General features: G+C 46.5%; 1 protein-coding gene across 1 annotated transcript; it reads right to left on the reverse strand.

Moving 5' to 3' along the window:
* Ubac1 (UBA domain containing 1) lies at window positions 1–23,367 on the reverse strand. Its single transcript, XM_051184877.1, has 10 exons — window positions 23,021–23,367; window positions 18,049–18,169; window positions 16,924–16,997; window positions 10,236–10,343; window positions 9,024–9,126; window positions 8,656–8,764; window positions 7,752–7,983; window positions 6,700–6,786; window positions 5,756–5,894; window positions 1–520 (listed from the first exon to the last, which is right to left on the reverse strand). The coding sequence occupies exons 1-10, from the start codon at window positions 23,156–23,158 to the stop codon at window positions 405–407; spliced, it is 1,227 nt and encodes a 408-aa protein (XP_051040834.1). The 5' UTR covers window positions 23,159–23,367; the 3' UTR covers window positions 1–404.
* Window positions 23,368–26,866: the final 3,499 nt, after the last annotated feature.

Below are 26,866 nucleotides of genomic sequence, written 5' to 3' on the forward strand. Positions count from 1 at the left end.
TAGGAAAAGGGTTTATTTATTAAAGTCATCTGTGAGTCACTCTGGTTAAATTAGCACACTTGACATAACGCTTTGGATCAGAACATGCCTTCTTTAAAATACAGTGGGCTCCATAAGCAATCATCTAAGGGTCAATTCAAGTAGCACTTCAGGAGCCCAGCAGAGCATCTGGAGGGGATGGGGCAGCAATCCTTCACCTTCCCAGTGCAACAGCCACTTCCTGTAAACACCTGGCAGAAGCTAGGACTGAGGCTTTCAAACCACGTGGCAGAAGTTGATAAGCAGTAAGGTCAAGGAAGGAGAGTCACTGCAGCTGTGATCCAGGCAAGATCCCGGCTGGGCCCTGTGCCCACTGCCTCGGAAGCTGCTTAGGCTGCACAGCCAAGGAACACAGTGGGCACCACCTACGTGCGATTCAGTGTCTGGAAGATTCTAGAGATCTGCAGCATGACAGGGCCCGTCTCTGGGTCATTCATCCACTGTGTGCTGTTAAGTGGGTTCTCCAGCATGTCTTCAAATGCTGTGGAAAGACAGCAGAGCTGAGTGGCAGCACCCAAACACCGATGAGCACACTGAGCCCTTCCCAAATGAGCACACTGAGCCCTTCCCAAATGAGCACACTGAGCCCTTCCCAAATGAGCACACTGAGCCCTTCCCAGTGGCCCTGTAATGAGAGGCGGCAGGGACAAAAAGTGCTCACTGCTGACCCTGGCACTCACCCTTAAGAGCCAACCATAGTGCCTGAGCCATTGACTAAATACAGAATAAAAGACCTCAGGGGCCATCAGAAGGGAGGTAAATGAGATCATAGCAGCCCCAACCTACGGCTCATCAGCAGGGTGGTCAGCTGCCCTTGCTTGCACCTTTGACAAAGCCATGGACTGCCAGTGTGCTCACAGGACTCCAACTCACAGACCATCAGTGGGGCAGTCAACAGCCTAGTTTCATAGCACCTCAATTCTGGAAAGCCACCAGCAACCCTCCTTTCCAGACACCACAGGAAACGGCCACGTGTATAACCCTTTGAACATATATACTCCAGCAGACTTAACACCATCAACTTGGAAAAACCTACATGCTCAAGCATAATGAACACTTCATGGAAGGCTGGAGTACAGCTCAACAGTAATCATTTGCTCAGCACACAGGCCCTGGGTCCATCACTAGACCACAAAAATAAAAATGTCACAAAGCATTTCCTCAAAATGAAAAATTATTTTCTTCCTTCTTTCCTTCCTTCCTTCCTTCCTTCCTTCCTTCCTTCCTTCCTTCCTTCCTTCCTTCCTTCCTTCCTTTTTTTGCTCCTGATTTTTCAAGACAGGGTTTTTCTGTGTAGTCCTGGCTGTCCTGGAACTCACAGAAATCCGCCTGCCTCTGTCTTCCAGAGCGCTGGGATTAAAGGTGTATATCACCACACCCAGCAAACTCTGATTTTCTAAAGTCTCACAAAATTAGGACTGGAGAGATGGCTCAGTGGATAAAAGCACTTGCCATGCAAGCACGAGGACCTGATTTAATCACCAGTATCCATATAAAAAGTAGGCCACAAGAGCACACACTTGCAATCCCAGTACTGGGGAGGTGGAGACAGGAGGATCCTGGGGTTTACTGCCTAGCCAGCCAAACCTACTCAGCAATTTCCATGAAAGACCTTGTCTCAAAAGAAAAAAAAAAAAAAAGAAAAAGAAAAAAGAAAAAAAGAAAAAGGGGGTGGGGGGAGCTAGCAAAATGGCTTAGCAGGTGAAGGGTTCTGCTCCCTGCTCCTAAGTCTGATGACCTGAGTTCAATTCCAAGGATGTACAAGGTGGAGGGGAAAAACCAACTCCTGAAAACTATCCTCTAACCTCCACATGTCCATGCATGCCTTCCCCACACACACATAAACAATGTAATAAACATGTTGGGCAGCCAAGGAATGACACCCAAGGTTCACCTCTAGCATCACAGGCGCAGACACATGTTCATCTGCACATATAGGAATACATATACATGTAAAAGATGTCTAATACCCAGGGACAATACATAAAAGAAGTGATGCAGGGGCTGGAGAGATGGCTCAGAGGTTAAGAGCACTGAGGACCTGAGTTCAATTCCCAGCAAACACATGGTAGCTCACAACCATCTATAATGGGATCTGATGCCCTCTTCTGATATGCAGGTGTACATGTTGGCAGAACATTGTATACATAATAAATAAATCTTTTAAAAAAAGTAACAGAGCTAAATAGCTATGCATATGCCACTCGTGTCCGTTCTAGTGGCCATGCCTATAATCTTAACACTTGTAAGGCAGAGGCAGAATTGGGAGGTCAAGGCCAGCCTGGGGCATATTGCAAGACCCTGTTGAAACCTCTTCCCACACAGCAGTCATCATTAGTGTCCACAGTACTGATTCCAGGGAGTGTGTAGATACTCAGGTCTTTCATACTGGAGCATAGAAACTGATGTGGCTTACACCTGCAGTCCCAGAGAGGAACAGAGAGTTCCAGGCCAGCCTGAGCTAAGAATGAGACTATGCCAACAGAGTGGTTGTGATTCTGAATTGTTCAGGGATGATGGCAAGAAAAGTCTATCTGTGTTTGTGTACATGCACATTTTTTTTCTTGAATGTTTTTGTAGACAGGCCCTGGCTAAGTAGTCTCCTGAATCAAGGTGGGCCTTTCCTCAGAATTTTAGACCTGTAACTGCAGAGAGCTGACCCATCTAGTTCCTACTTCCTCTGAGCCTTCACATGCTATTCCCATACATCACCCATCCTCTTGCATTCAAGAGTGGCAATGACCCTGAGGACCTGTCCTTCCTTGGCTTTCCTGTAGGGTTTGGCCATTCTCATATTCTGTCATTTGTCCCAACCTTAATAATGTGGCATCACTTTTTAGGCTACTTCTGTGAGGTACACTATTCTGTGGGCCAGAGATGACTGTGTTCTGCTGTGTGGTGGTACGTAGGTTATTTCCTTGCATTTAAGAAGCTTGTTGCTGTCCCTCAGTGCACATGGGCTCCTGTGGGTGGGGCTCCCAGGGCTAGGGCTGAGCACAGAGAAAGCATAGCTGCCTGGGCCTAATGTGTCTCTGTGCTCTCTGGTCTCAGGTGGAGTTCAGCAGCAGTGTGTGATATCACAGATTCCATGTGTCTTCGTGTCTCTTCCTTCTAGGTTTGTCTTTTCCTCATTGTTGAGGAAGTTCTTCACATTCTGAACACAGGTGCTTCCTAGCTTATTGTGTGTATTGTCCCATTTCTGGTTTCCTATCAAATGGCTTTTGGGAACAGAAGACTTCTGTTCCTTGAACTTGAAAGATGCCTCTTAGGTTGTTGGAGAGTTTTAAATTTCTTTTTCTTTTCTCTGTGGTTTTCTCGGTGGTTTTGGAGCCTATCCTGGAACTAGCTCTTATAGACCAAGCTGGTCTCCAACTCACAGAGATCCGCCTGCCTCTGCCTCCCGAGTGCTGGGATTAAAAGTTGTGCACCACCACAACCTGGCAAGTTAGTTTCTTTAAGTCCATCATTTAGCTGGGGGAGGGGGGAAGAGAGAGAGAGAGAGAGGGAGACAGAGAAAGAGAGAGAGTGTGTGTGTGTGTGTGTTACAAAGTTTACCCTTACTTGTGTATTTGTGGCTGTGTCTTTGGTGTTACCATTGTCACTAGTCCTCTCACTGAAAGCATCACTCTACCAACCCTTGCCAGGCTGTTTGTAGATCTTAAGAAATTAATAAGTGCTATCTTGGGATCTGACCAGAGGATTTTCTTTAATTTTTTTTTTCATTTTATTTTACATATCGATCCCAGTTGACCAGAGGATGTTTTATGTGTGTGCTGGGGATCCAGGGCCTGGCATGCATGCTAAGTACACACTCTATGACTGAGCTTTCTTTTCATGTGTTACTATGGATCATACTGTGTGGAGGTTAGTGTGTTTTAAGGTACATTTGAGTACATTTAAGGTACATTTGGTGAGGCAAAAGAAGCAATCCCTTCATTTTTGACACTGGGTGTTTAGTCTTGTCTTTTTTAGACTATCACATATGTATTTAGCTAGTGTCATCCCTTTCCTCCTCTTCTGAAATAAAGCTCCCAGAGCGAGCACCGTAGTCTATATCTCGTGGGGTCTGGGCCAGTAGGACAGGACCCAGATCCGTAGGCTGCTCTCACAGCTGCAGCCTGTTCATAGGGCAGGGCAGCAGCACCCTGCGTAACAGTACTGAGTGGCCTGCAGCCGTGGCAAATGGCTCTCGGCCACATCTGCAATGCAGGCTGGTGCCATCAATGCAGTATTCCTGTGAAGGTCCACAACAGCCAGGATGACCTGCCTGTGCCATCCACTGCAGGGATCACACACCTCTCTCAAGCTCTAATTAGATGTTTTTAATAGTGTTTAATAATAAAATTAAAACAACTACCTTGGGCTGGCATAATGGCTCAGTGAATAAAGATCCTTGCCACCAAATCTGACAGCTTGAGGCCAATCCCCAGAATTCAGAGTAGGAGAGAACCAGCTTCTTCCAGTTGCCCTCTGACCTCCCTGCACACTGAGGCCTGCCCTCCCAATAGATAAATTAATTTTAAATGTTAAGAAATCCCCAAACCCATGATCTTTATGTTTTCCAAAAATATGTTTATTTCAGAAAATTTGTAAGTAGAAGTCACTCTGACCCCCTTGTGGTGTGTGTCATTGTGCTGCTATTTTTCAGGTTTTGCTGGTCTGCTTGCTATGAAGCTTAGGCTGGCCCCAAACCTGTACTGCCAACCCACCTCAGTCTCCATGTGCTAGGTGTGTGCCACTGTGTCTGGCTTCGGGCATTTGGGTGTCTGTGCTAGTGGGATAGTACTGCTTGTGTGACTGTCACTAACACATCACACTGTTCTTTTTCTACGGTCCTTACCATTTGTGGAGACACTGTGTTATTGACAACACGGTTCCCTGTTTCTGGTCACTTAAGTTGCTTTCTGTCTGGCTATTGTCGGGCCTGCAATGGCAGCAAGCTTTTCTTGTGCCCTATACTTGGTGCAGCTTGTATTTCCCAAGGATGAGCAGCACAGATGACCAATCAGAAGCTGAGCATCTGAGCTCTTGCTTGTCTTGCCTGCCTGTTCTCCTTGCTACCGTTGCCACAAACCATGAAAACACCTACTTCCTCCATTGTCCAAGGTCTGATTGCTTAACCATCTAAGAACTGTGTCTAGCATTGAGGAATAGTTTCTGTTGGCATCACTCCCCCCCCTCCCCGAAATGGGGTTTCTATGTGCAACAGCCCTAGCTGTCCTGATACTAGCTTTGCAGATCAGGCTGGCCTGGAACTCACAGAAATCCAACTGCCTCTGCCTCCCGAGAGCTGGGATTAAAGATGTGCACCACCACCACCCAGCATGCATCACTTTTTAAACAAAAATTTATTTATTATGTTACAATGTTCTACCTGCATGTACTCCTGCACTGCAGGCCAGAAGAGGGCAACAGATCCCATCATAGATGGTTGTGAGCCACCATGTGGTTTCTAGGAATTGAACTTAGGACCTCTGGAAAAACAGCCAGTGCTCTTAACCTCTGAGCCATCTCTCCAGCCCCTGCATCCCATTAAGACAGAACCCAACTTCCAAGAACCAGGCTCTCAGAAGCATAGCTAAAACGCCTTGCAGAATCCAACCTGCATGGCCCATTAGCAGTGCCCAAACCATCTCACTAGCCCCCTGTGTCTTATGGTAGAGAACCCATCCACCACGTGTCCCCTACCCAAGCTGGCCTAAGTAGACACACGTACCTAGCAGTGTCTTAGGGTTTGTCAAACCCAGCTGCACCACTGGGTTGTCCAGGATGGCCTGAAAGAGAGGGCTATTGGGATCAATGCCCTGATCCAACTCCTCAGGGGATGGCTTCCGGTCTCCTAGCAGCCATTCACACTAAAAACCCAAAAAACATTAGAGCAGCTGTTAGTTCCTTCTCAAAGTACCTGAGGCTTCCCTGTCCCTTTCTGTGGTTCTCCACAAGCTCCACTGCTGCAATGTCAGGAAGGGGCCCTAACGTGAACAAACCTGGGCCACATTCAGCCAGGATAGAAACAGATGGAAGCATCAACATGTTTTGTTTTGTTTTGTTTTTAGCAGACCTGGCATTGCAATTCAATCTGATCACTGACATGTGACAATCTGATCACAACACAGTCCCTAACACTGGCTTTACTTGAGAGAACCCCAGTATGACAGTATCTCCCCAAAGCCAGTGAGCCTGGAACGTCTGGATCCAGAACTGTCTTGGTTATCTGAGCCTCAACTCCACACACAAGTGATGAGGTTACAGACCCTGGATAGAGAGCCTGGCAGCAGTTCCTATGTGTTCATGGCATGGTATTCAATCTTTTCTGTTTGTTTGTTTGGTTTCTTTGCGACAAGGTTTCTCTGTACAGCCCTGGCTGGCCCTGAACTCAGAGACCCGCCTGCCTCTGCCTCCCAAGTGCTGAGATTGAAGGTGTGCGCCACCTCTCCCATCTTATGGAATTCCATCTTGAAAGTTAAAAACCCACACAAAAGGCATTGTGGGTCCAGGATTTTCTCAGTTTCTGTTTGAAACATCTGCCCTAGTATTTCACATAAAAAGTGCCATCACCAACTGTGTGTAGAAATCCCAACACAAGAAGATATTCCCACTGCATGCCACATGAGGTAAAGGCGACAGTAGATGCTCAGAATGCAATTGGCTGGCACTCACAGCAGCATTCTGTTGGTTGTTATTCACCCGGAGTGCATCAATCACTTCCTTCTCATCAAAGCCCATCTCCATCAGTGAAATGACAGCCTACGAGGGAAGAACAATCTGGTCAGCACCTCACCAGAGGACACTGCTCACCAAGGAGCAGTATCACACACAGCACAGGTTTCAGTCAGTCACAGGCAATGGATAACACTTGACACATATGAGGTAGGAAAGGACACTGGGAGCCTTGCTTAAAGCAAGAGCAAAGCACAGAAATGTTTTATCTTTACAGTCAAGGGTAGAAGTTAGCCTTGGAAGTACAGTTGGTACTGTAAATGACTATACCAGGACAAGTGACTAAATACAGGTCCCAGCTGACAGTTTTCCTCAGTCCTGCAGAAGGAAAGTCCCATTTATCTCTAGAATCTCTCCACCTGGCCAATGGAATGCTAAGGAAAATACAAGTCACAGATGACGCCCTGAGAAAACCATTTATTCAACATGACAAAATCTGGAGAGCAAATAACATGAGCCCTGAGTGGGCAGAACTATAACCCGAAAGAAAGTGAAAGGCCAAAGGAAGAATTACAACTCCAGCAAAGAGCAGGAGAGGAAATAAAGAACACAAAGACAAGAAAGTATCAGCCTGTGGTAATGATGAGGTGGGGCCATAAGTGTGCATTTGTGGCAACTAGGGAGGGGGGCGGTAGACAAGTATCCTGGATCCTGGGTCCTTTTCCCATAGCACCCCCACTCCCTTGCCAGCCCACAAGATGTTCCTCCAACTCTCTGGAAACCGCCCATCCAGCCCAAAGGCCACAGCAACAGGTGCAGGAGCACACTTGTGGCAGACAGAAGCTTGCACACTCGGCTTTTCAGGAGATGTCACTGAGCAGAAAGAAGTCAACTGAACTGGACCCAAACATGAATTACATATAATAAATATATGAGGATTCAAGTCTGCCCACAAACTTAAATGGGAACTCCCAGCCAGACTCCTGGCCTCCCAGCTTCCTTGCAAAACACATCCACATTGCCAACCTCATGCTGAGGTCCCCATCACCTACCCGAGCATCGGCTCGGAATTCCCTTTTCCTGCGGATCTTCTTGAAGATTTCTGTGAGCTCATCCCGGACCTCCTCATCTCCAGCACTAGTTCCCACAGCAGCTTCAGGGGAGGTGGAGGTGGCAGCTGCAGCACCTGCCCCTGCTTGAGGGGCATGGCCTGGAAGAGGTGTGTCAATAGCTGGATCTTCCGAGTGTTCAATTAACCACTCCATGGCCTGAGGCACTGACATGCTGAAAGGGTACGAGAGATTCTTCTCAGCTCCCCCAGGATAGTCATTAGAGACTCTCCTATCCCCTGTGCTCAACATGCTTCAACAGAGACAGCAAGAACAGTGGCAGCAACTGTAGCAGATGATCTCTTGGGATGGAAACCTCCACACAGCCCTTGCTTTAAACTTCTAAGACCTAACAAAGCAAGCACAGACATGTGCCCAAAACAAAGGGACAAAGGAATTGAGGTCCTAGGTCCACAGCACAAAGAACATAGCCATTAACCAGCTGGTCTACAGCATTCATATGGGATTTGAGTAAGTAACTAAAATCAGAAGTACAAGAAGACTATGAAAGAACTCCTGTCCAGACCAGGGGCAAGTCTGGCTTATAGCTCTCCTAATTAGAGGGTACAGGGTACATTTATGGACTGATTTTCAAACCTCTTAACAGCCAGGGATTGTGGTTCACACCTTCAGGCCCAGCTACTCAGGAGCCTGAGGCAAAAGGATTGCATGAATCCAGGAGTTCAAGACCAGTATAGGTAACAGAGACCCTCAAACCACATACGCACGCACGCACACTTAAAATAATAATATTAATAATAAAAAAGTATGACTCCATCAGAGTTTGGGAGGGGGGAAATCACAGGGAAGCCCAGGCCAAGCTCCAGAAAGGGAAGAAAGAGCATACTGGTTCAGCCGAAGGGCCTTTGAGGCTCTGCTCTCAGGAAAGCCCATTTCTGTGAGTTGCCGTAAGGCAGTCTCATCCACTCGTTCATCCTCATCTTCATCCAGCATAGCTGAGAAAAAAGAGAAGACTGTCATGAGAGAGTTCCTAAGACCTTTGAAACAAAGGCTCTCAGCAATCACTGGCGCCACAGAAAACTCGGGCTCTAACATCAGCTCTTACACACACTAGGAATGCACTCAACAGGCCAGGAGCCACACACCCCCACCCCTATCAACTGAGAGCAGAACCTGCTTTCAATGTGAGGGCGGGGGACACATTCTGAGGCTTTGGCAGACAGTTGGCAGGTGCAGGCTAGGACCCACTCATACCATTTGCCTTCTTAAACAATTCAACTGCATCAGGGTTCAGTGCTAACAGCTTCTGTGCCACCTCAATGAGAGACACCAAGATCTTCCGGAGTTCGGTCTGGAACTGCAGTAGAATGAAGAAAGAGATCATGCCTGGCACAGTGATGTACACCTGTAATCCCTGCTCTTGCAAGGCTGAGGCAGGAAGATTGCTGGGAGTTTGAGGCCACCCTAAGCTATACGGTGAAACCCTGTCTCAAAAAGAAAGAAAAAAAAAAAAAAAAAAAAAAAGATCATTTCTCTGAATGTCCAACAAACAACTTGATCAGATCTGCAACTCTATCCCTGGACATAGCCCTCCAAATCTATGAGGGCATTTAGCCCTCACCTTTAATCCCAGCACCTGGATGGCAGAGGCAGACAGATCTTTGTGAATTCAAGACCAGCCTGATTCTGTCTCAATAACAAACAAAAACCCTAATCTGGTGACATCAGAGACCCCCCACTCCTCCCCCTGACACCAGCCCCCTGCCTGGTACTGGGTCTAGAGACCGGCATGGGACATTACAAACTTAAAGCCTCCTGAGAGCCTACCCAGGGTTGAAACCACAGAAACCAGGGAGGGACACATGTGCCGGTCACTACAGAAGAATTACAAAGCTCTTATCAAATGGAACTCTTCAAAAAAGACCCCAGAGAGGTGTGGCTCTCAGTAGTACCAGTATGGATCTAGAACTGATAAAGTTAAATGCTGGTACTTTCCCCCAGTCTTACACACACAAGCATACTTTATCATGGACTAGCCCAGGTAAGCACGTTGTAGGCTTCTGACTTTAACTTAGTTTTCTTGTCCAAAGTAACTGGAGAGCTCAGACTCCTCCCTGAAAGCTTTATTGAAGAATTCAGAGCAAAGTCACTGCATTTCCCTACAGCATCTGTCTGTCCAATGCTATAGATATCTTTGTAGTTTGGGGGGGGGGGAGAATGTAATTTATAGAATAGTTCAAAAGTAGTAAAGAGTTCCTGAACATTGTTTCAGATTCTTTTTGTTTTGGTGGGGGAGGGTTGGGGAGATTACTATAACATCCATGTTAGCCTCAAACATGAGCTCAAGCCATCCTCCTGCCTCAGCGACCTGAATGCCAGTCACCACACCAACCCCAAGCACTTTCAAAGTGCTTTCTTGTTGCCCCACAGGGCATGTCCCAAGTTCCACACCAGGCTGGTACTCACATCTCTCATGGTGGTCTGGACTGCAGTCCGGTCTGTGCTACAGGCAGGAAGATTGGCTGTCGCCCTGAGGATAGCATCTTTGTCTGGAGCCTTTTGCTCTTGTTTCTTCTGAAGAGAAAAATGATTCAAATCAGAAAGGAAGAACCCAAGAACATGAGGAATATGACAATGAACTTGGACCAACAGCCCACAGAGAAAACAGTAACCTCCTAAGATTTAGTTGTGATGCCCTTAAGCTAAAACATTCTGGAAAGTTTTAGGCACAGCACTGGAAGCAGAAACCTAACAGGGTGCTTAGGACATGATAACACCTGCTATAAACAATATGCAGGTGAAGACAGAGAGGTTGGGGCTGCAGAGTAGCCGTCCTGTAGTACTTTGGTGGGGCTGAGGCAGAGGCCTCTCAAGCCTCCATGAATAAAAAGTAAAGGACGAAGGTGGCAGAAGAGAGAAAATCAAACCAGCAGAAGCAGCAGCACTTAGCAAGTTCAGATGGGAAGGCACACAAAGGGTGGGTTGGGGCCATAGTTAATGCCAAGAGCCCACAGGATACAACCAATAAGCCACACCAACCTACTGAAGGACATTGGAATACTGGTGCCAGGAAAGACAGGCCTGAGATCCAAGAGCCAGAATGACACTTCTACCTATTGGCCTTGGCCAACAACAGTCTGGTGAAACCTGAGAGCTCAGAGTGGGAGGCTGTGCTGGAGAGGGAGGGAAAGCGGGGAAGGGAAGAACCTTCCTGCATCCTGCTACTGCTTTCCTTCTTGTTCACCCCAGCCACTCACAAAACCATCAAACCAACCAGAACAGGTGAGACTGAGGAGTAGGAAAGGTGCAAAAAAATTTTCTACCCCAGAGAGCTAAGCAGCTGGCACAAGCCATCTAGGCACAAAGTGCCAACAAGCTTCCAGGGCTCTCAGAGGCTAGGGGTGTAAAGAAGTAGTGAGGAGGAGCAAGGGGGGAGGAGGAGAGAAACAGTTAAGGGAGGTGGGCACCTCACTACCCACAAACTGAAGCCACACCAACCCAGCTTGTGCACACCAGGCAAGAGCCAAAACCGTAAGGTAAGGGCTACAGAATGGTTAGAAGATATGGTCAAGGAAATCCACAGGATACAAACATGCCAGGCCAGCCAACAATAGCTGCAGAGAAAGAAAGAAAGAATCAAGAGCAATCAGAAAAAAAACAGGTGTGGTGGCACACATCAGTATTACCAGCACTTGGGGGCTGGAGTAGGAAGACCTCCAATAGTTCAAAGCCAGCCAGCCTAGTCTACATAGAAGTACAAGCTAGCAAGAGCTCTACAGCAAGGCTCTGTCTCAAAATATACAAAAGATCCAGAGGTAAATATCTAGATTTCAAACATCTGAATCTCCAGAACCCAGGAAAAGTCCACTTCAGAGTGCAGAATGAGGTTCCACAATTCCCTAGGGCACGGGGATCCCAGGATTCAGTCAGACAGAGCAGGGAAAGGAGGTGCTTACAGAAGGCCAAGAGTAAACTATCAGTTCAGGTCAGATGTGGAATGCCAAGCCTGAAGACCAAGATCAAGTCGCATTTCACCTACCCCTATGAAATGGTTAATCTTCACTGTCAACTGTGGCTTGAAAAAAGTTAGTAAAGCATACCTGTGGTATGTCTGAGCGGGTGTTTCCAACGAGAATTAGCTCTTGAGGGCTGTGACCTAACCAATGATTTAATACATTGATGGATTCAAAGTGTAAGTAGGGAGATGGCAGAACTGTGGAAGTCAAGGCCTGGTTAGAGGAAGTGAGTAGCTGAAGATGTATCTTTTTTTTTTTTGTTTTGCTTTGTTTTTTGATAAAGGGTTTACCTGCATAGCCCTGGCTGTCCTGAAACTCACTTTGTAGACCAGGATGACCTTGAACTCAGAAATCTGCCTGCCTCTGCCTCCTGAGTACTGGGATTGAAGGCATGAGCCACCATTGCCCAGCTCAAGATGTATTTTGTCCTGACCCCTTCCTGTCATTCTTTACTTCCTGCCTACCATGCAGTGACTAGCTTTTGTCTGCCATGTCTTCCTCCATGTTTCTGCACTGTTATAGCCTAAAAGCAATGAAGGCGGCTGATCCAAAACTTCTAAAAAGTTAAGCCAAAATAACTCTAGCATGTTTCCTGAAGTGTTATGCCATAGTGATATCAAGTCTGACACACCAAAGGAGCAGGACAAGAAAATACTCAACTATGCAGAAGAGAACTCAGACAGCCCTATGATCCCTGCTAACAGTCCCCAAGTCTGAAAGACACTAAGATGTAAGCAGGAGTGATCAGCCCTGGGCTTGGGTTTTATCACATGGCACAGCTGAATGCAGAAAAAGCACATGGTTTTTCCACCCTAGCTACTAGAGCCCTTACAAAGAATATCACTCTTTCCAGCAAGGGGGTTCAACCTTCTTTGGTGAATTCTCTGCTTCTCTGGTAAAGATGGAAGGCCATGCAAACTGCCCCCAGAAACTGAAGGTAGCTCCCAGATGACAGTAGTGTCAGAATCCTGTCAAATGCATGAAAGCACATCTCCCACAACCTCAGAAATGAAAGCACAAGGGTCAGCTGAGCCTTCTGCCTCACAAGCCTTAGTACTAAGTTCAGAAGGCAGGCAATAAGAGGCAACAGGAATCCAACATACAGCACAGGAAGCAGAGAGACCTGGCTGCACAGTGGGAAGCAATTCATACAACACACAAGGCCTTGGACACAACAAGACAAGTGCTCAACACTAAGCCACATCCCTAGCCCCAAGACAAAAAGCCTTTCCCTACCCCTGACTCTGGCTGTTTTAGAACTCACTCTGTAGATCAGGCTGGCCTCGAACTCAGAGATCCACCTGCCTGCTTCATCAGTGCTGGGATTAAAAAGGCATGTGCCACACCAAACCAAAAAAATCTTAATACACTGTGCTCCTGGCAGAAAAGAATACTTCCATGACAATAGTAAGTGTGGTGGTTTGAAAGAAAATGGTCCCCAAAGGGAATGGTACTATTAGAATGTGGCTTGTTGAAGTAGGTGTGGCCTTGTTGGAAGAAGTATGTCACTGTGGGGGTGGGCTTTGAGGTCTCTTTTGCTCAAGCTTCCCTCAGTGTAACTGTGAGTTGACTTCCTGTTGCCTGCAAAATGTAATACTCTCAGGTCCAGCACCTTGTCTGCATGCCATGCTCCCCATCATAACGATAATGGACCGAACCTCTGAAACTGTAAGCAAGTCTCCCCAATTGTTTCTTTTTATAAGAGTTGCCGTGGTCATGCTGTCTCTTAACAGTCATAAAAACTAAGACAGAAGCTGGTACCAGGGACTGGAGCATTGCTGTGACAGGCCTGACCATGTGTTTGTTTGAAGGATTTGAACTTTGGTTCTTTGGGTTTGGAAAGTAGTGGACTCTGAGCACTGATTAATGGGCCATATTAGTAGGAACATGGAAGACAGTGGTGCTAAGAATTATATGAACTTTGGAAGGCTCACGCCATAGGTTTCAGAGAAGAATTTTAGGATGTTGCCTAAAGATATTCTCATATTTTGGTGAAGGAAATGGCTGCCTTTTGCCCTTGTCCAAAGAGTATACCTGGGGCTAAAGTGAAGAGTTTTGGATTAATTCACTGCCAGAAGAAATCTCAAAACAACCTAGTACAGACTCTGTCATGTGGATATTAGCAGTAATTCTAATGAAGATTTATAATGAAAAGGTGCAAGCTGACTAAGGAAAAATATCTGAAGAGAAAAGGGCACCAGAAAGTGGAATGGAGCTAAATCCTGTGTTCAAGGAGGTAAATGGATTATGAAATGGAATAAAGGGAGTGGTGACATCAGGGCAAGATCCCATCCAACTAAATTTCCAATTTGTAAAAAGAAACTGAAGAAAAGCTTAGAGTGGTGAGGCACACCTTGAATCCCAGTACTGGGAAGGCAGAGGCTGGGGACAGGAGGGGCTCTGAGTTTGAGGCCATCCTGGTCTATAGGGCATTCAAAGACATAAAACTGGGGAAGATAAAATTGGACAAGGGGGGCCATGTTCCAGCCCCAGTAAGCAGCAGAACTTGGCAGTTTTGGCTACATGGTTCTGGCTTTAGAATTAAGGATAGAAGAAATGGGTTATGGAATAAAGCCACTGATGCCAGGCATGTGTCGGGGTGTCCCTGAATGGAGACCTAGTAGAGAGGCCATTGGATGAAGCTGTGAAGTGGAAGCCTGTATTGCCTTTAAAAAACCCAAGATGTCAGAGATGCCAGAGTTGTGGGATACCTGCCAAAGAGAGCTGCTAATGAGGAGTGGAACCAGCCCAAGAAAAAGAAGTTTGCTGCGGTAAACAAAGCTGAACAAAGTTGGATATGTGAAGAGCATTTGGACATCAAACATGGAGCTACAGAGTTTGTGGAGTTTGCCCAGCTGGTTTTTGGTCTTGCTTTTGTCTAGTATTTCCTCATTATGCTCCCTTCCCTGCATTTTAGAATGGTGATGTATATCCTGTGTCATTATATGTTGGAAATATGTGATCTGCTTTTTTGAATGTGATTTTTACAGGAGGATTATATTTAAAGAGATTGCCATGTAATCAGAAAAGACTTTGGACTTCGAAACAAGTTTGAGACTGTTATAGACTGTGGGGACTTTTGAAGTTGGACTGAATATAGTTTTTGCATTATGCTATGACTATAAGCCTTTGGGGACCAAGGAAGTGAAATGTGGTAGCTTGAAAGAAAATGGCCCCCAAAGGGAGTGGCACTGTTAGAATGTGGCTTTTGAAATATGTCACTATGGGGGCAGGCTTTGAGGTCTCTTTTGCTCAAGCTTCCCTCAGGGTGACAGTCAGCTGACTTCCTGTTGCTTGTAAGATGTAGCACTCAGCTCCATCACATCTACCTGCACGGTACCATCTCCCCATCATGATGATAATGGACTAAACATCTGAAACTATAAGCAAGCCACCCCAATTAAGTTTTATTTATAAGAGTTGTCATGGTCATGGTATCTCTTCACAGCAATAAAAACACAAACTAGAACAGTAAGGAAACACTAAACAGACTTCACCCAACCTTCTATTATCACTGGAGCCACAATCTAACATTGGTAATGGCAGAAAGAGAATGAATGCAGAGTATCTAGGAAGCAGAGAGAGAACTGCAAAGGGTAACAGCTGGAAGACTAGAGGTGGGCTGGAGTGGGTTTCAGTGGACACGCAGAAGACAGCCAGATCTGTCCCCAACACTTATAAACAGTTATGAATGACTTCCTTTAGGAAATGTGAGTCCAGTAGGGTTTTTTTTGTTTTGTTTTGTTTTGTTAGATTTGTAGTACTCCTTGACTCTTAATCATTGCATTGCTTTTACTTAGAATTTTCAATAATGCTTGGTGTTTCAATTTGCAATTATGTACTGTGTTGCATCAAGGCAGCTCTAGAAAGCTACTAGCTAGGTACCCTGAGTAAGTACCCTAAGCAAGCAGCAGGCCACACAGTTTGTGGTCAGAACTATGTTCTTAATAGTTACAGAGACGTCAAGTCTAAACACTCAGAACTGTAATCTGAGCTCTGCCATCAGTTCTGGAAAGCAGGGGGTGGCCCGGGATCTGTCTTGTGAAGATGGATGGAGCAGCTTGCCCATTTGCTGCCTGACTGTACCACACCCACACCACCATGGCCAGGTGGCCAAAGATAAGGAGGGCGTGAAGCCCAGGCGCTCTCCTATATCCTTGGCCCCAGAAGAGACTCCAAAATAGCTCATCTGCTAAGAGGTCATGGATCCAGCCCAAGAGTTTGCTTGATCCTTCCCTGATATCAACACTCTCCCTGGCATTTCAAAGCACAAATTAGAAAGTCCAGACCCCTGAAACAGGAAAAAGTGTTAAACAAAGGTAATTTCCCTTAAAAAAAAAAAAAAAAATAATCCTGGGCCTGGAGAGATGGCTCAGCAGTTAAGAGTGCTTGCTGCTCTTCCACAGGACCTATGTCCAGTTCCCAACACCCACTTCAGGAGGCTCACAACCATCTGTAACTCTAGCTCTTTGGCATCAGATATCCTGTCTGGCCTCTGCAGGCATAGAAACACAGACTCCCACAAATACACAAATAAAAATTAAAAAAATTAATCTTTAAAATATCCTTCCTGCCCACCAGGTGTGTGATCTGGTACTGAGACAGGCACCTCGTAAAAGAGGTGGATGGGCTCTGGAGCAGCCACTACACAAGTAACAAAGTGGGTAGTTTTCTTAAGGTCCCAGATAAAAGAAGGTGCGAGCCACAGATCACCTTCTAACATGGACTCCAGGACATCGACCTCGACGTCACTGCAAGAACACACACAGGCCTATCCAGGTGCACAGCTGCTTGTCACTTCTCTGCAGACACCTAGCTACAGCTGCCTATACTATCCTTCTGGGAGAAGGGGAAAGACAGGGGCACAGGAGTCACACTGGAGAGTAGCACAGGAGGAAGCACCCACTAAGGACAATGCCCTCACTCTCCTCTTCCGTCACCAGACACCAATCACGAACACACTCAAAGCGGGAACAGGCTTGGCCATGATGAAGGATCCCTTAGGGCACACATGTTGTGGAGGGGCTATATGGGACCAGGAAATAAATCAAGCACTTTGAAGTCTGAAGCACAAAAAAAAAAAAAAAAAAAACACCTACCAGTGAAGAGGAGTGCTAGTTCCAAACTTTGAAGCTTACCTTTTCTTCTGCTGAGACATCAGCCATCTTAGGAAGTGGAGAAGGAGCACGCTTTTTTATCAATAACAAGACATCTAGAAAAAAATTTAACAGTTATCTCTGAAGTCAGTTATCCTTTCATAGCTATAAATGACACAAAAGGTATCGGGTAGCAGTTAAGGGGGATAGCTCGGTGATTTAAGGGTTTTCTATACAAGAGTGATGACTGGAGTTCAGATCCCCAGGACCACATAAATGACAGGAGAGCATGGCAGCCTATCCATAACTGTAGTACTTAGGAGGTAGACACAAAATCCCCAAAGCAAACTGGCTAGCCAGAATAGCCATATAGACAAGTTCCAGACCTCCACATGCATATTTATACATGTATACACATCTTTGCATGCGCACACACAGGTACACACCACAAGAATAGTGCTAGATGCTTAATGTCAGAAAGCAGGGGTTTCCTCTGGGTCCCTCCTAAGCCAAGCCAGCTCTCCCTCTTCAGTTTTGAAGTGGTGGTGGGTCACCACAGATAACCTGTGGCTTCAGAGGTAGGCACAGCATGTCCCTGAAAACCATACAGAGCACTGGTGGACATCTCCCACAAGGACTCAGTTCTAAAAACCAGTGAGGTTAACCTAAACCTGAACACCCTGAACTATAGCCAATCCATAGCTCACCTTGGGGGTGGATGGGGGAGGGTCACCTCCTGCTCCATTTTGAGCTTTGGTCATAGATCATCATTAATGACATCATTAAGCATGCATACAGAAAATAAACTTCCTCCCAGAACCAAGCATGATTGAAGAGGGTATGCAGAACAGAAGTATCTCACTCAGACCCTGAAATGGCCACTGTGATGAGTGCTTCCAATACTAAAATAAAGCCACCAAAGCTTCAGAGTCTGCTTTTGTTTTAAAACAGGATTAAACATAACACTTTCATTTGGCTTCTCAGATGTCTGTCAGGTTTCTGCTATTTTTCACAAGTACACCAAAACCCATACTTCTTTTAATAATAAATAAACAAAACCAGAGTCAACCTGGTTCTCCTGCTCTTGTCTAAATCCAGAAAAGCACCATGTGTGTCACTGGTACGTAGGCTCCACGCTCTAGATACTATCTCTCAAGGCCTTCTTACCTTGGTCCTGGATGTTTTCTTCCAAGATAGTTTTGGTGTCACTCAGCACCCGCTCTGACGCTGCATGTATTAACTTATGGTGAGTCACACTCTTGGGGTCTTCTACACTCCCATGAGCACCCTGGGGGAAGAATTAGGCCACAGACGTATAGACAGGAATTTAATTGTGATATGAATAACAGAGCCTAACACCTCAAGCCACACCTAGAATTATCAAGGCTTCTTCTCTGTATCTATGTGTGTCTCTCCCTCTGTGTGTGTATAGTTTATATGTATAGTGTATGTATGTTTTCATGTGGTTATCTATATGTGTATCCATAAGCATATGACAGTCAGAGACTAAAAAAGCTGAGTGAAATGTCAGCAAGTATTGATCCCTTCAATAAGCCTTCAAGCTTATCACCAGCTCACAGTAGACTCCTGGGATGGCTACGACTTTGGGAATACAAGATCCTACTGATAAGCACTTGCAACCCAAATCACTTCAGTTTGAAAAGATCTGGAAAATGACTTTTAGATGAAAATATGTCTGTGATCTCTTCAGAATCTGAAGATACAGTTGCTTTATGCATTTGCTTTTTCTTCTTCAGCAGACACAGGAAAATCAGAGGAACTGCACAGAAAGAAAACTGCTTTCCAGAAGCAAGGAGGTGACTCCTACCCAAGTAATACCACAAATTCCTCAGCAGAGCATAGTGCACAACTGGCCTCAGGTTTGCCTTGGGCCTAAGTAATAACCATACTCCAGATGCAGCTTACAGTAGACCAGGGGACTCACAGAACTAGAAAGCAAACTACCAGTAGTACTGAGGAAGACAGCATCTCCAAAAGCACCCTGCAGGTGACTAGAGCAGCTACCTAAGTAGAGACTTGTGCAACCCTTCTAGTCTTCCACCACTGACTGTAGGCAGAGGCCTGGCAAACATATCTCATGATCTTAGCCAGGCTCCAGAACTCACCCATACAGACTGCAAACACACAATCTCCAACGATAGAGTTCTGCTTGCCATACCGTCATCTACCTGACTGTCAAGTAGACAGAGCAAGAACACACTGCCAGTACCACATATCAAAGACGGGGATCCACTTTGCCTATGTGTTCAACACCAGGTATATTTACATGAGTTTGTACAAGTTTTCACAAGTTCACCACTGCCCAGCATCATAGTCTTCCCCGGCCCAGGTACCACATCATACTAAGTCATCTGCAGGCCCCTCTCCAAACTCAGAACAAGGCCAAGGGCTATAACTGTTTCTTGATGCTATAGGTCACTTAGTGTTATAGTAAGAAAGGAAGAAGCCCAAGAAAACCAATGAGATGGCTCACTAGTGCTTTGGCCCATACATTTGGGACATAGTATAGGCCCTTCCTGAATGTTCTGGAAGGCATCTTTGATACCATGACACATACACTCAACAAAGAGCCTCTATACATATGGTTGCTAACCAGAAAAGAAGAAAACACTGAAGCATGTGTTTCCCCCTAGATCCTAGAATTTTAGAACACTAGAATCTTCCATAAGTCTCAGACTGGAAACAGTCCGTGTCTGTGCCTGTCCCCGTCCCCCTCAAGACAGGGTTTCTCTGTGTAACAGCCCTAGCTATCCTGGAACTAGCTAGCTCTGTAGGCCAAGCTGGCCTCAAACTCACAGAGATCTGCCTGCTTCTGCCTCCCAAGTGCTGGGATTAAAGGCATGTACCAACTGGCTGAAAACAATTTTGAAAAAATGGACCATGACACACAAACAAAGTTGTTAAGACTAAGAGGCATGTAAGATGGAACCCACCTTACAGCAACCTACATATTCACCACTGTGAAAAAGCAGAGAATGCCAACTTCCCTTGATCTTAGAAATGGCTATTTAATCATTCATGTCAATGTTTGAATTAAGAAATGCCTAAGGCTAGTTGGGTGGTGGTGGTGGTGCATGCTTTTAATCCCAGTGCTCGGGAGGCAGAGGCAGGAGGATCTTTGTGAGTTCAAGGACAGCCTGGTTTACAAAGCTATACAGAGACACCCTGTCTCAAAAAATCTGGAAGGAACGAAGGAACGAAGGAAGGAAGGAAGGAAGGAAGGAAGGAAGGGAAAGGAAAGGAAAGGAAAGGAAAGGGGGAGGGAGGGAGAGGGAGGAAGGAAGGAAGGAAGGAAGGAAGGAAGGAAGGAAAAGAAAGATGCCTAAGGCATTAATAAGGTACACTTCTGGGTGACTTTGAAGGCTTTTCCACAGAAAATTACGTGAGGGGGTTAGAAAACCAATCCTGAATGTGATGGCACCAACAGATAGTCTGGGGTCCCAGACTGAATAAAAAGAAGGCAGCCAACTAAGGGTCAGCATTGTCCTCTCTGTACTTCATGATCCAAAGATAAGTGAGCAAGCAGTCTCAAGCTCCCACTGCCATAGAGCCATCTTCCCCACCATAAATAACTGTATCCCTTCAGACATTAACCAAAATAAACTCATCCCTTAAGATGCTTTTATATGGTACCTGTTACAGCAACTAAGAGTGTAATACCCATTCTGCCTCCAGAAATACTAAGTGCACTGCTTGAAATTCTAAAATCTGTAGCTAATCCTGGTGGACTTGTCAGGTTCAGAATATGGTCTGAAACACAATTTTAAAAATAAAATAAAACAAGACATAAGCGCAGATCATCACACTATACACCACTACAAACCTTATGTTCACATACACATATCCCAGAGGTATCTGGCATTAGCTCCTGTTCATGTCTGATACTATGTATCAAAGAAAGATGACAGGGCCTGAATCTTCACAGGACCTGGGACAGTTTAGACTTTGGAGAAGTTCTGTGCTTCATCCAGGTGCTTTACACTACAGAAAAGTTCCTCCATACTACAGCTCTATCATACCATACCACCACTAACCCCTTTAGGAAAGAGGGTTTGCTGGGTTCCTTCCCAAGACTTAGGCAATGGGAGTTATGGAATACCATGGTGAATTCACTTTGGATAAAACAAAAGGAAAGGCAAAAAAACAAATACATTTCCTTAAGAATTGTAATACTAAGCCCCTCCTTGATACAGCAGTAGACTCCCAGGAGTGCTATAGGAGAAAATTTTAAAAGACTATATCTCACCTCTCAGGTAGAGAGGAAAGAACAAATAATAATAGTAATAGTAATAACAACCCCAGTATGAGTGTGCACAGGAGGATAAGGAAAAAGGAAGTCAAGTTAAGACAGCAGTTGTAGAAAACCCTCTCTTCTAATGAATGCTTTGTGACTCCTAGGGATGATGGGACCTGGAGGAGGGTCAGTTCTGATGGCTCAGCTCTCTAGTCTTCTTATTTAATTATGCTGTATCCCTTTGTGCTTCAATCCTCATACCTGGAGAGTGCAGAGTAGAATAAAACCTCAATTTAAAGAAGGATAATCATACACACACAAAATTCAAAATGATACAACTACAATACCAACTGGAATATTAAATATCACAAATAATTAACATCATATCAAAATCAGCTGCCTAATTTACCCCATTGCTCCTGAAACTTATTAGCAAGCATTTGTGAATCATTTCTTATCCCTATATAAAATATTGCCACACCGATTATGTAAATCCACATCATTAGTGGGTTAAGCAAAATGCCACACCAATGGAGGGGACATCCCATGTTGATGTGGTCTGGGATTGACAACACATTTTCATTGACTATCTCAATCCTTACACTGGCTTTGGAGTTACTCCAAGCTTAGCCCTGCGGAACCCAAACAGGCAGCAGAGGACACAGCACATTACTAAACAAACATAAATGCTAGGATACAGTCTAGATGCCCAAGGAGTCCCCAACCTTTCAGCTTGTGCTAAGCCTGTGGATCTTCTACATAGCAAGACTTGTTCAGAAGAAAAACAAGAAAGCGGTCTAAATACATTTTGCCCTTGACCATGTGAGCCTCCTTGAGGTGAACCACAGAAGCAAAAACCCATGGTTACTCAACATCTAGTGTGTTGTAAAAGGGGCTTGAATCAGATCTCCTCGTGCCCTCTGACATTACAGACTGACTCCACAAAGGAGATGTTAAACTGCCCTTTCCAAGGAGCTGCTACGAAAACTTGAAGACTGTCTTTAGAAGCATCACAGTGCTGCTTCCAGAGTCCCCACTAAAGAGCTGTGGCCACCTTTAACATAAATAACATAAATTTTTAGCAGTAATCATGTCAGGTATGGCATTTCCATAGGCCACCGGGATCAAAAAGGCATCTGTATCACCTTTACTGATAGTGGTTTAGAGACAGAAAAGTTTCAAGAATTAGTTCCAAGACTTAACTACTTAGAACTAAAAAGCTAACTATAGTACAAAGCTCACAGCATGTAAGTAAACTTTACAAATATCACTTGCTGATGAGGAGATCCTAGTCTTGGACCTTGCCACTCAATCAACTGTTGCCCCAGCAGAAAACAGAAGCCCAGGGACTTGTCCCAGAGTGAGACTATTTTAAGTGACTACAGCTAAGAGTAAAGCACAGGCCAGGGGATTCTAGCAGGTGGCTCTCGGGCAAGGAGCGAACCCTCTTAACGAAGGGATCTAGTTACTTCTTAGCTTCTAGGGAAAGCTAATGTAAAACAAAAACCTCATCCCAACATCAAACAAGCCCTAATACTAGAAAACCATGAGTCCTTGATTTCTCTCTTCCAGTCTCCGTTCACTCACTGCCTTCACTACCTAAGGATATTGCAGAAGTTAAATAAAGCTCGCCCATTAGTCGGGCCGGACTCTATCCTAGCTTTGTGGCTCGCTCCGAAAAGGAGCGGGAGGCGCTACCGGGACCCAGAGGAGCGACGGCTGGGTGCTGCAGGTTGCACGGCGGGTAAGGTCCCAGGTGGAAGCGAAGGTCTGGTGTCTAGGTGGAGATGGGACTCTCGGGCGGAATCCGGGACAGGAGTCTAGGTTTCTGGTTTCCAGGAAGGAGGCAAGGGTAGAACTAGGTCGTAAGAAGATCGGCCTTACGTGCTTGAGGCAACTCTCCTTGAGCTTCTCCACCGATGTGTCCTCGGTCGCCTCCTCCAGCCACTCGGCGCCGTCAGCTGCGCAGATGTGCAGTCGAAGCACCTTGCCCGCGAAGATCTTCTCCTCCTGCACGAACATCGCGCCGCCGCCCGAGCCTGCGCTCGCCGCCCGAACCCGTGAAGGTCACCGGGGCTGGCGGGAGGACCAGGGGCGGGGCCGGGCCGCCGCGCGCTCCTTCGCTGGCCGCCGCCGCCCCGCCCCAGCTCCTGTCGGCTTGGCCGCCCGTCACTGAAGAGGCCGGAGCCGGCCCTCGCTACTGCTGCCGTCGTCGCAGTAGCCGCCGGGGGCGCGCTATCGCAGCCGCGCCGGAAGTGCGTAATGTATGCCCGTGTGTATGCCGGGAAATGTGGTTTTTTTAGTAAGTATTCCTCAGCGGCAGCAGCCGCGCCGGAAATACGTAACTGTACCGAGCATGCCGGGAGCTGTAGTTCCCAGAAAGACTCCCGGCCCCTTTACCAGAAGTGTGTGAAAAGGGTCAGGGGCCTACCGGGAGTTGTAGTTCCCCATTGCCTCTTTCCTTCAACACTACCTGTTGTGCTGGCCTGTCAAGCACACACGATCTCAGAATTAGCGGGGTAAAAAATATGAAACGTCTCGGTCAGGACACTAGGAATGTATTACAGATAGTAAGTGCTTGTCTGGCATGCACTTACTATCTGTAAGTCCTGGGTTTGATCCCCGGCACGGCATAAACCTGACACGTGTTTATAATCCTAGCACTTAGGCAGAAGGACCAGAAAGGTCATCCTTGACTACATAAAGAGTTCAGGGCCACCCTGGAATACATGAAAGCTTGCATTAAAAAGCATGCGTGTGCGCACGCACGTACACACACACACACACACACACACACACACACACACACACACCGGCTGGAGAGATGGCTCAGTGCTCAAGAGCACTTGCTATTCTTGTAGAGAGGTTCCAGGTTTGGTTCTCTGAACCCACATGGTAGCTCACAACCATCCTGGAAATCGGATGCCCTCTTCTGATTTCCAAAGACTCACCTGTAATGTCAATACATATATGCAAGCAAATCACTCACAAAAAAAAAAAAATTAATTAGAAAACAAACAAACAATAAACAACTATAACTGAGCCAGGAATGGTGGTGTAGAAGTAAGAGTAGAAGGATCAGAAAGACAAGTTCATAGTTATCTTTGGGTACGTGAGATCCTGTCATGAGCAATATTTCTGCTTACTTTAGACAGCCCCAGAAGGGTTTGTAGGACTTATTTCTAGCTGAGTACCACCCTGGGGTCTCCTGTCCACAAGGCCATGCAGGTAAGGGCTCTTGCCACAGATCTGAGTCTTGGCAGATGGTCTCAGAACTGAGCAATGGGGATTGTGAGCAATGGATCTGAGGCCCCTCTAGCTGGTCTTCAGCTGGGCCTCTCCCCCAACCAACCCCTTGCTCTTTTTCCAATGCCCAGACAATCAGCTCATTCTTCAGACCCTAGGGCACTTTTCTCCTGGAAGCCTGTCATGGCTGTGTTCCCTGGGCTACCCACTTGTAAACTGAGAGTGATGGAAAAATGTTTCTACAGAACCAAAAGTCAGTATGAGCACCCTGCCACTGGAGATGCTGAAGGGAATACCCAAAGGGACATGGGAAAAGTCCCTTCCATGTGCTAGATCTGACTCTTTAGGAACCCCCCGGGTGGGGAGGACTGTAAGCAAGAGAAATTGTGGAGACAGTGATCTTTGCAATGCATGCTTATTATCTCTCCCCAGTGGGCAACAACAAGTTCTCTCCTCCAACAGTCCCAGACTTTCATGTAGACAGAGATGTACCACTCAGCCCTCTGAGGAAGAATGGGCTTCCCAGCCTTGCTACTGAAGCTCAGAGGTCACAGATCTCTTGGTATGTCTAAGCCATGTAGATGCTCCTGTAGTATTCAAGGAAGCACCCACTTGGTCCTCCCCCTCCTCATCAGCATGGCTCAGGCATGGGGTTTGCATGGAGAATCCCCTGCCTAGTGCCATTCTGCATCTTGCTCAGTCTCAGTCTCTGCTTCAGCAAACATGCTGCCCCTCCCCGCCAACCCATAGAAAGGCATGCATTTATCGAGTACCTGCTATTTATGCCAGGAGTACAACAGGGGAAGATAGTGGAGCTCCTGGTTAGTAGATCCTGTGTTCCTAGGATGGGCCAGAGAAGCCTCTGAAGTCTCTTGATTAAAGCAATTGAAGTCACTTTAACCACTTCAGAGAGGAAAAGAATCTACGGAGGGGTTCCTGGACTCTCTCAGAACCTCCATTAGCTAAAAGGACCAGGTTAAAGTCCCAAAATCACATTATACAGGCCTTCCTAGGCATAGCCACTACTACCTTCACACTGGACCCCTTACCCCAAACCCCAGCCCACAAAACTTGATGAGTAGGATCCGAGTAACCTGCAGCTTGCAATACTTATACTTAGGGACAAGCTCTTACCCATATGGTTTTCAAGGAGAGAATAAGCCAGAGGGGTACTCTCAGAGTCTACCAGCTCCCTACTTCAGTTGGTTTGAGTGTAGCAGGCCCCAGGGCCCAGCTGGGAGTCAGAGAGGGCTGTGATCAGGAAAGAGCTAGTCCTGGCCAGAGACCCGTGGTAAGATGGCTGCCACAACCAAGTACTGGCTTCTGCCCCAGCACCAAGAATTCACTGGAGGAGGTTGGCATCCCTGAATGGTGGCTGACAGGAACATGGCCCTCCTTCCCCTGAGCTCTCCATCCCCGACCTTGGCAAGCACCCTGGAGAGACTAAGGCCTGTGTGGTGTCAATGTACATATTCTGTTGGCATTAGATATGCTGGACAATCTGGGAAGGTTCTCCCTGCAAAAAGGCATCAAGTCTGACCCAGATGCTCTTGCCAGCCATGAACAGTCCCCAGGGTGCAAATTTTACAGAAAGGGGGATATTGTAGTATCCAGAGCAGGCCACTAGACGGCGCAGGTAAACCGTTGTCCAGCTCAGAGCAGGTATTTTTGAGTTGGCTGGGTGTATGGACTGAGTGTGCACACTGTGCAAGCATGTATATGGATGTATACATGTGTATATGTTTGTGCACATGTGTATATGGATGAATTTATATGGGAATATGCCTGTGTGCATGTTTGTGTCTGTAAACATGACAGTAATCATGGGTGTGAATGTGGTGGACATAAGTACACCCGGGACCCCAACTCTTGGCATGGCCACTTCTAATCTACTAATACTCTGCAGGCCCCAGAGCTGGAGCTGTGCAGGAACAGTGTCACATTGCAGCAGCGGGAATATACAGAGTCCCGAGGGAGGAGCCAGCACCTCCAGAGGAGGGTGCTGGGAATGGGCTATGAAGGATGACTGTTTTCCAGGCAACAAGTGAAGGGAATAGAAGGGCAGACTTTTTAACTTCCATGCTCCCTCAGGGTGCACCAAGGGGATCCAGTTTGAGAAGTACATCTCTGGTTCAACCCTTTACAATGGGAGACTCGGATCTTGAGAGAGGAGAAAACTGGTGTTCACTCAGTTGTCCTGCTCACTGCAAAAGCCAGCACCAGGTCCTCTGATCCAACACCTAAAGAGTTCCTGTTCTTCCCCCTAAGGCCTCCCTGAGCTGGCCTAGACACTGGCCACCATGGTCAACCATTGTTAGCGTGTCCTGGGGTAGCTACAGCTCCGCCAGGGAGTATGTGGCTCAAAACACCAGAAATTCCTTCTTACCTGTGCTGGAGGTCAGTCGTCAACATCAAGTTCCCAATAGGACTGGGCATCCCAGTGCCTCCCAGCTTCCTGTGGCTCTCTCAGTCCTAGGTATCCTT

The sequence above is a fragment of the Phodopus roborovskii genome, unplaced genomic scaffold (genome assembly GCF_943737965.1).
Source record: "Phodopus roborovskii unplaced genomic scaffold, PHOROB, whole genome shotgun sequence".
In the NCBI taxonomy this organism is placed as follows: Eukaryota; Metazoa; Chordata; class Mammalia; order Rodentia; family Cricetidae; genus Phodopus; species Phodopus roborovskii.

Excerpts from the sequence above, each read along its gene's own strand:
- Ubac1 (XM_051184877.1), bottom strand. The coding sequence starts at position 23,158 with ATGTTCGTGCAGGAGGAGAAGATCTTCGCGGGCAAGGTGCTTCGACTG. Across the intron at positions 8,765-9,023 it reads ATTGTTTAAGAAGGCAAATG|CTATGCTGGATGAAGATGAG; the intron begins GTATGAGTGGGT and ends CTTTTTTCTCAG. Across the intron at positions 7,984-8,655 it reads AAGGCCCTTCGGCTGAACCA|CATGTCAGTGCCTCAGGCCA; the intron begins GTATGCTCTTTC and ends GTACCCTTTCAG.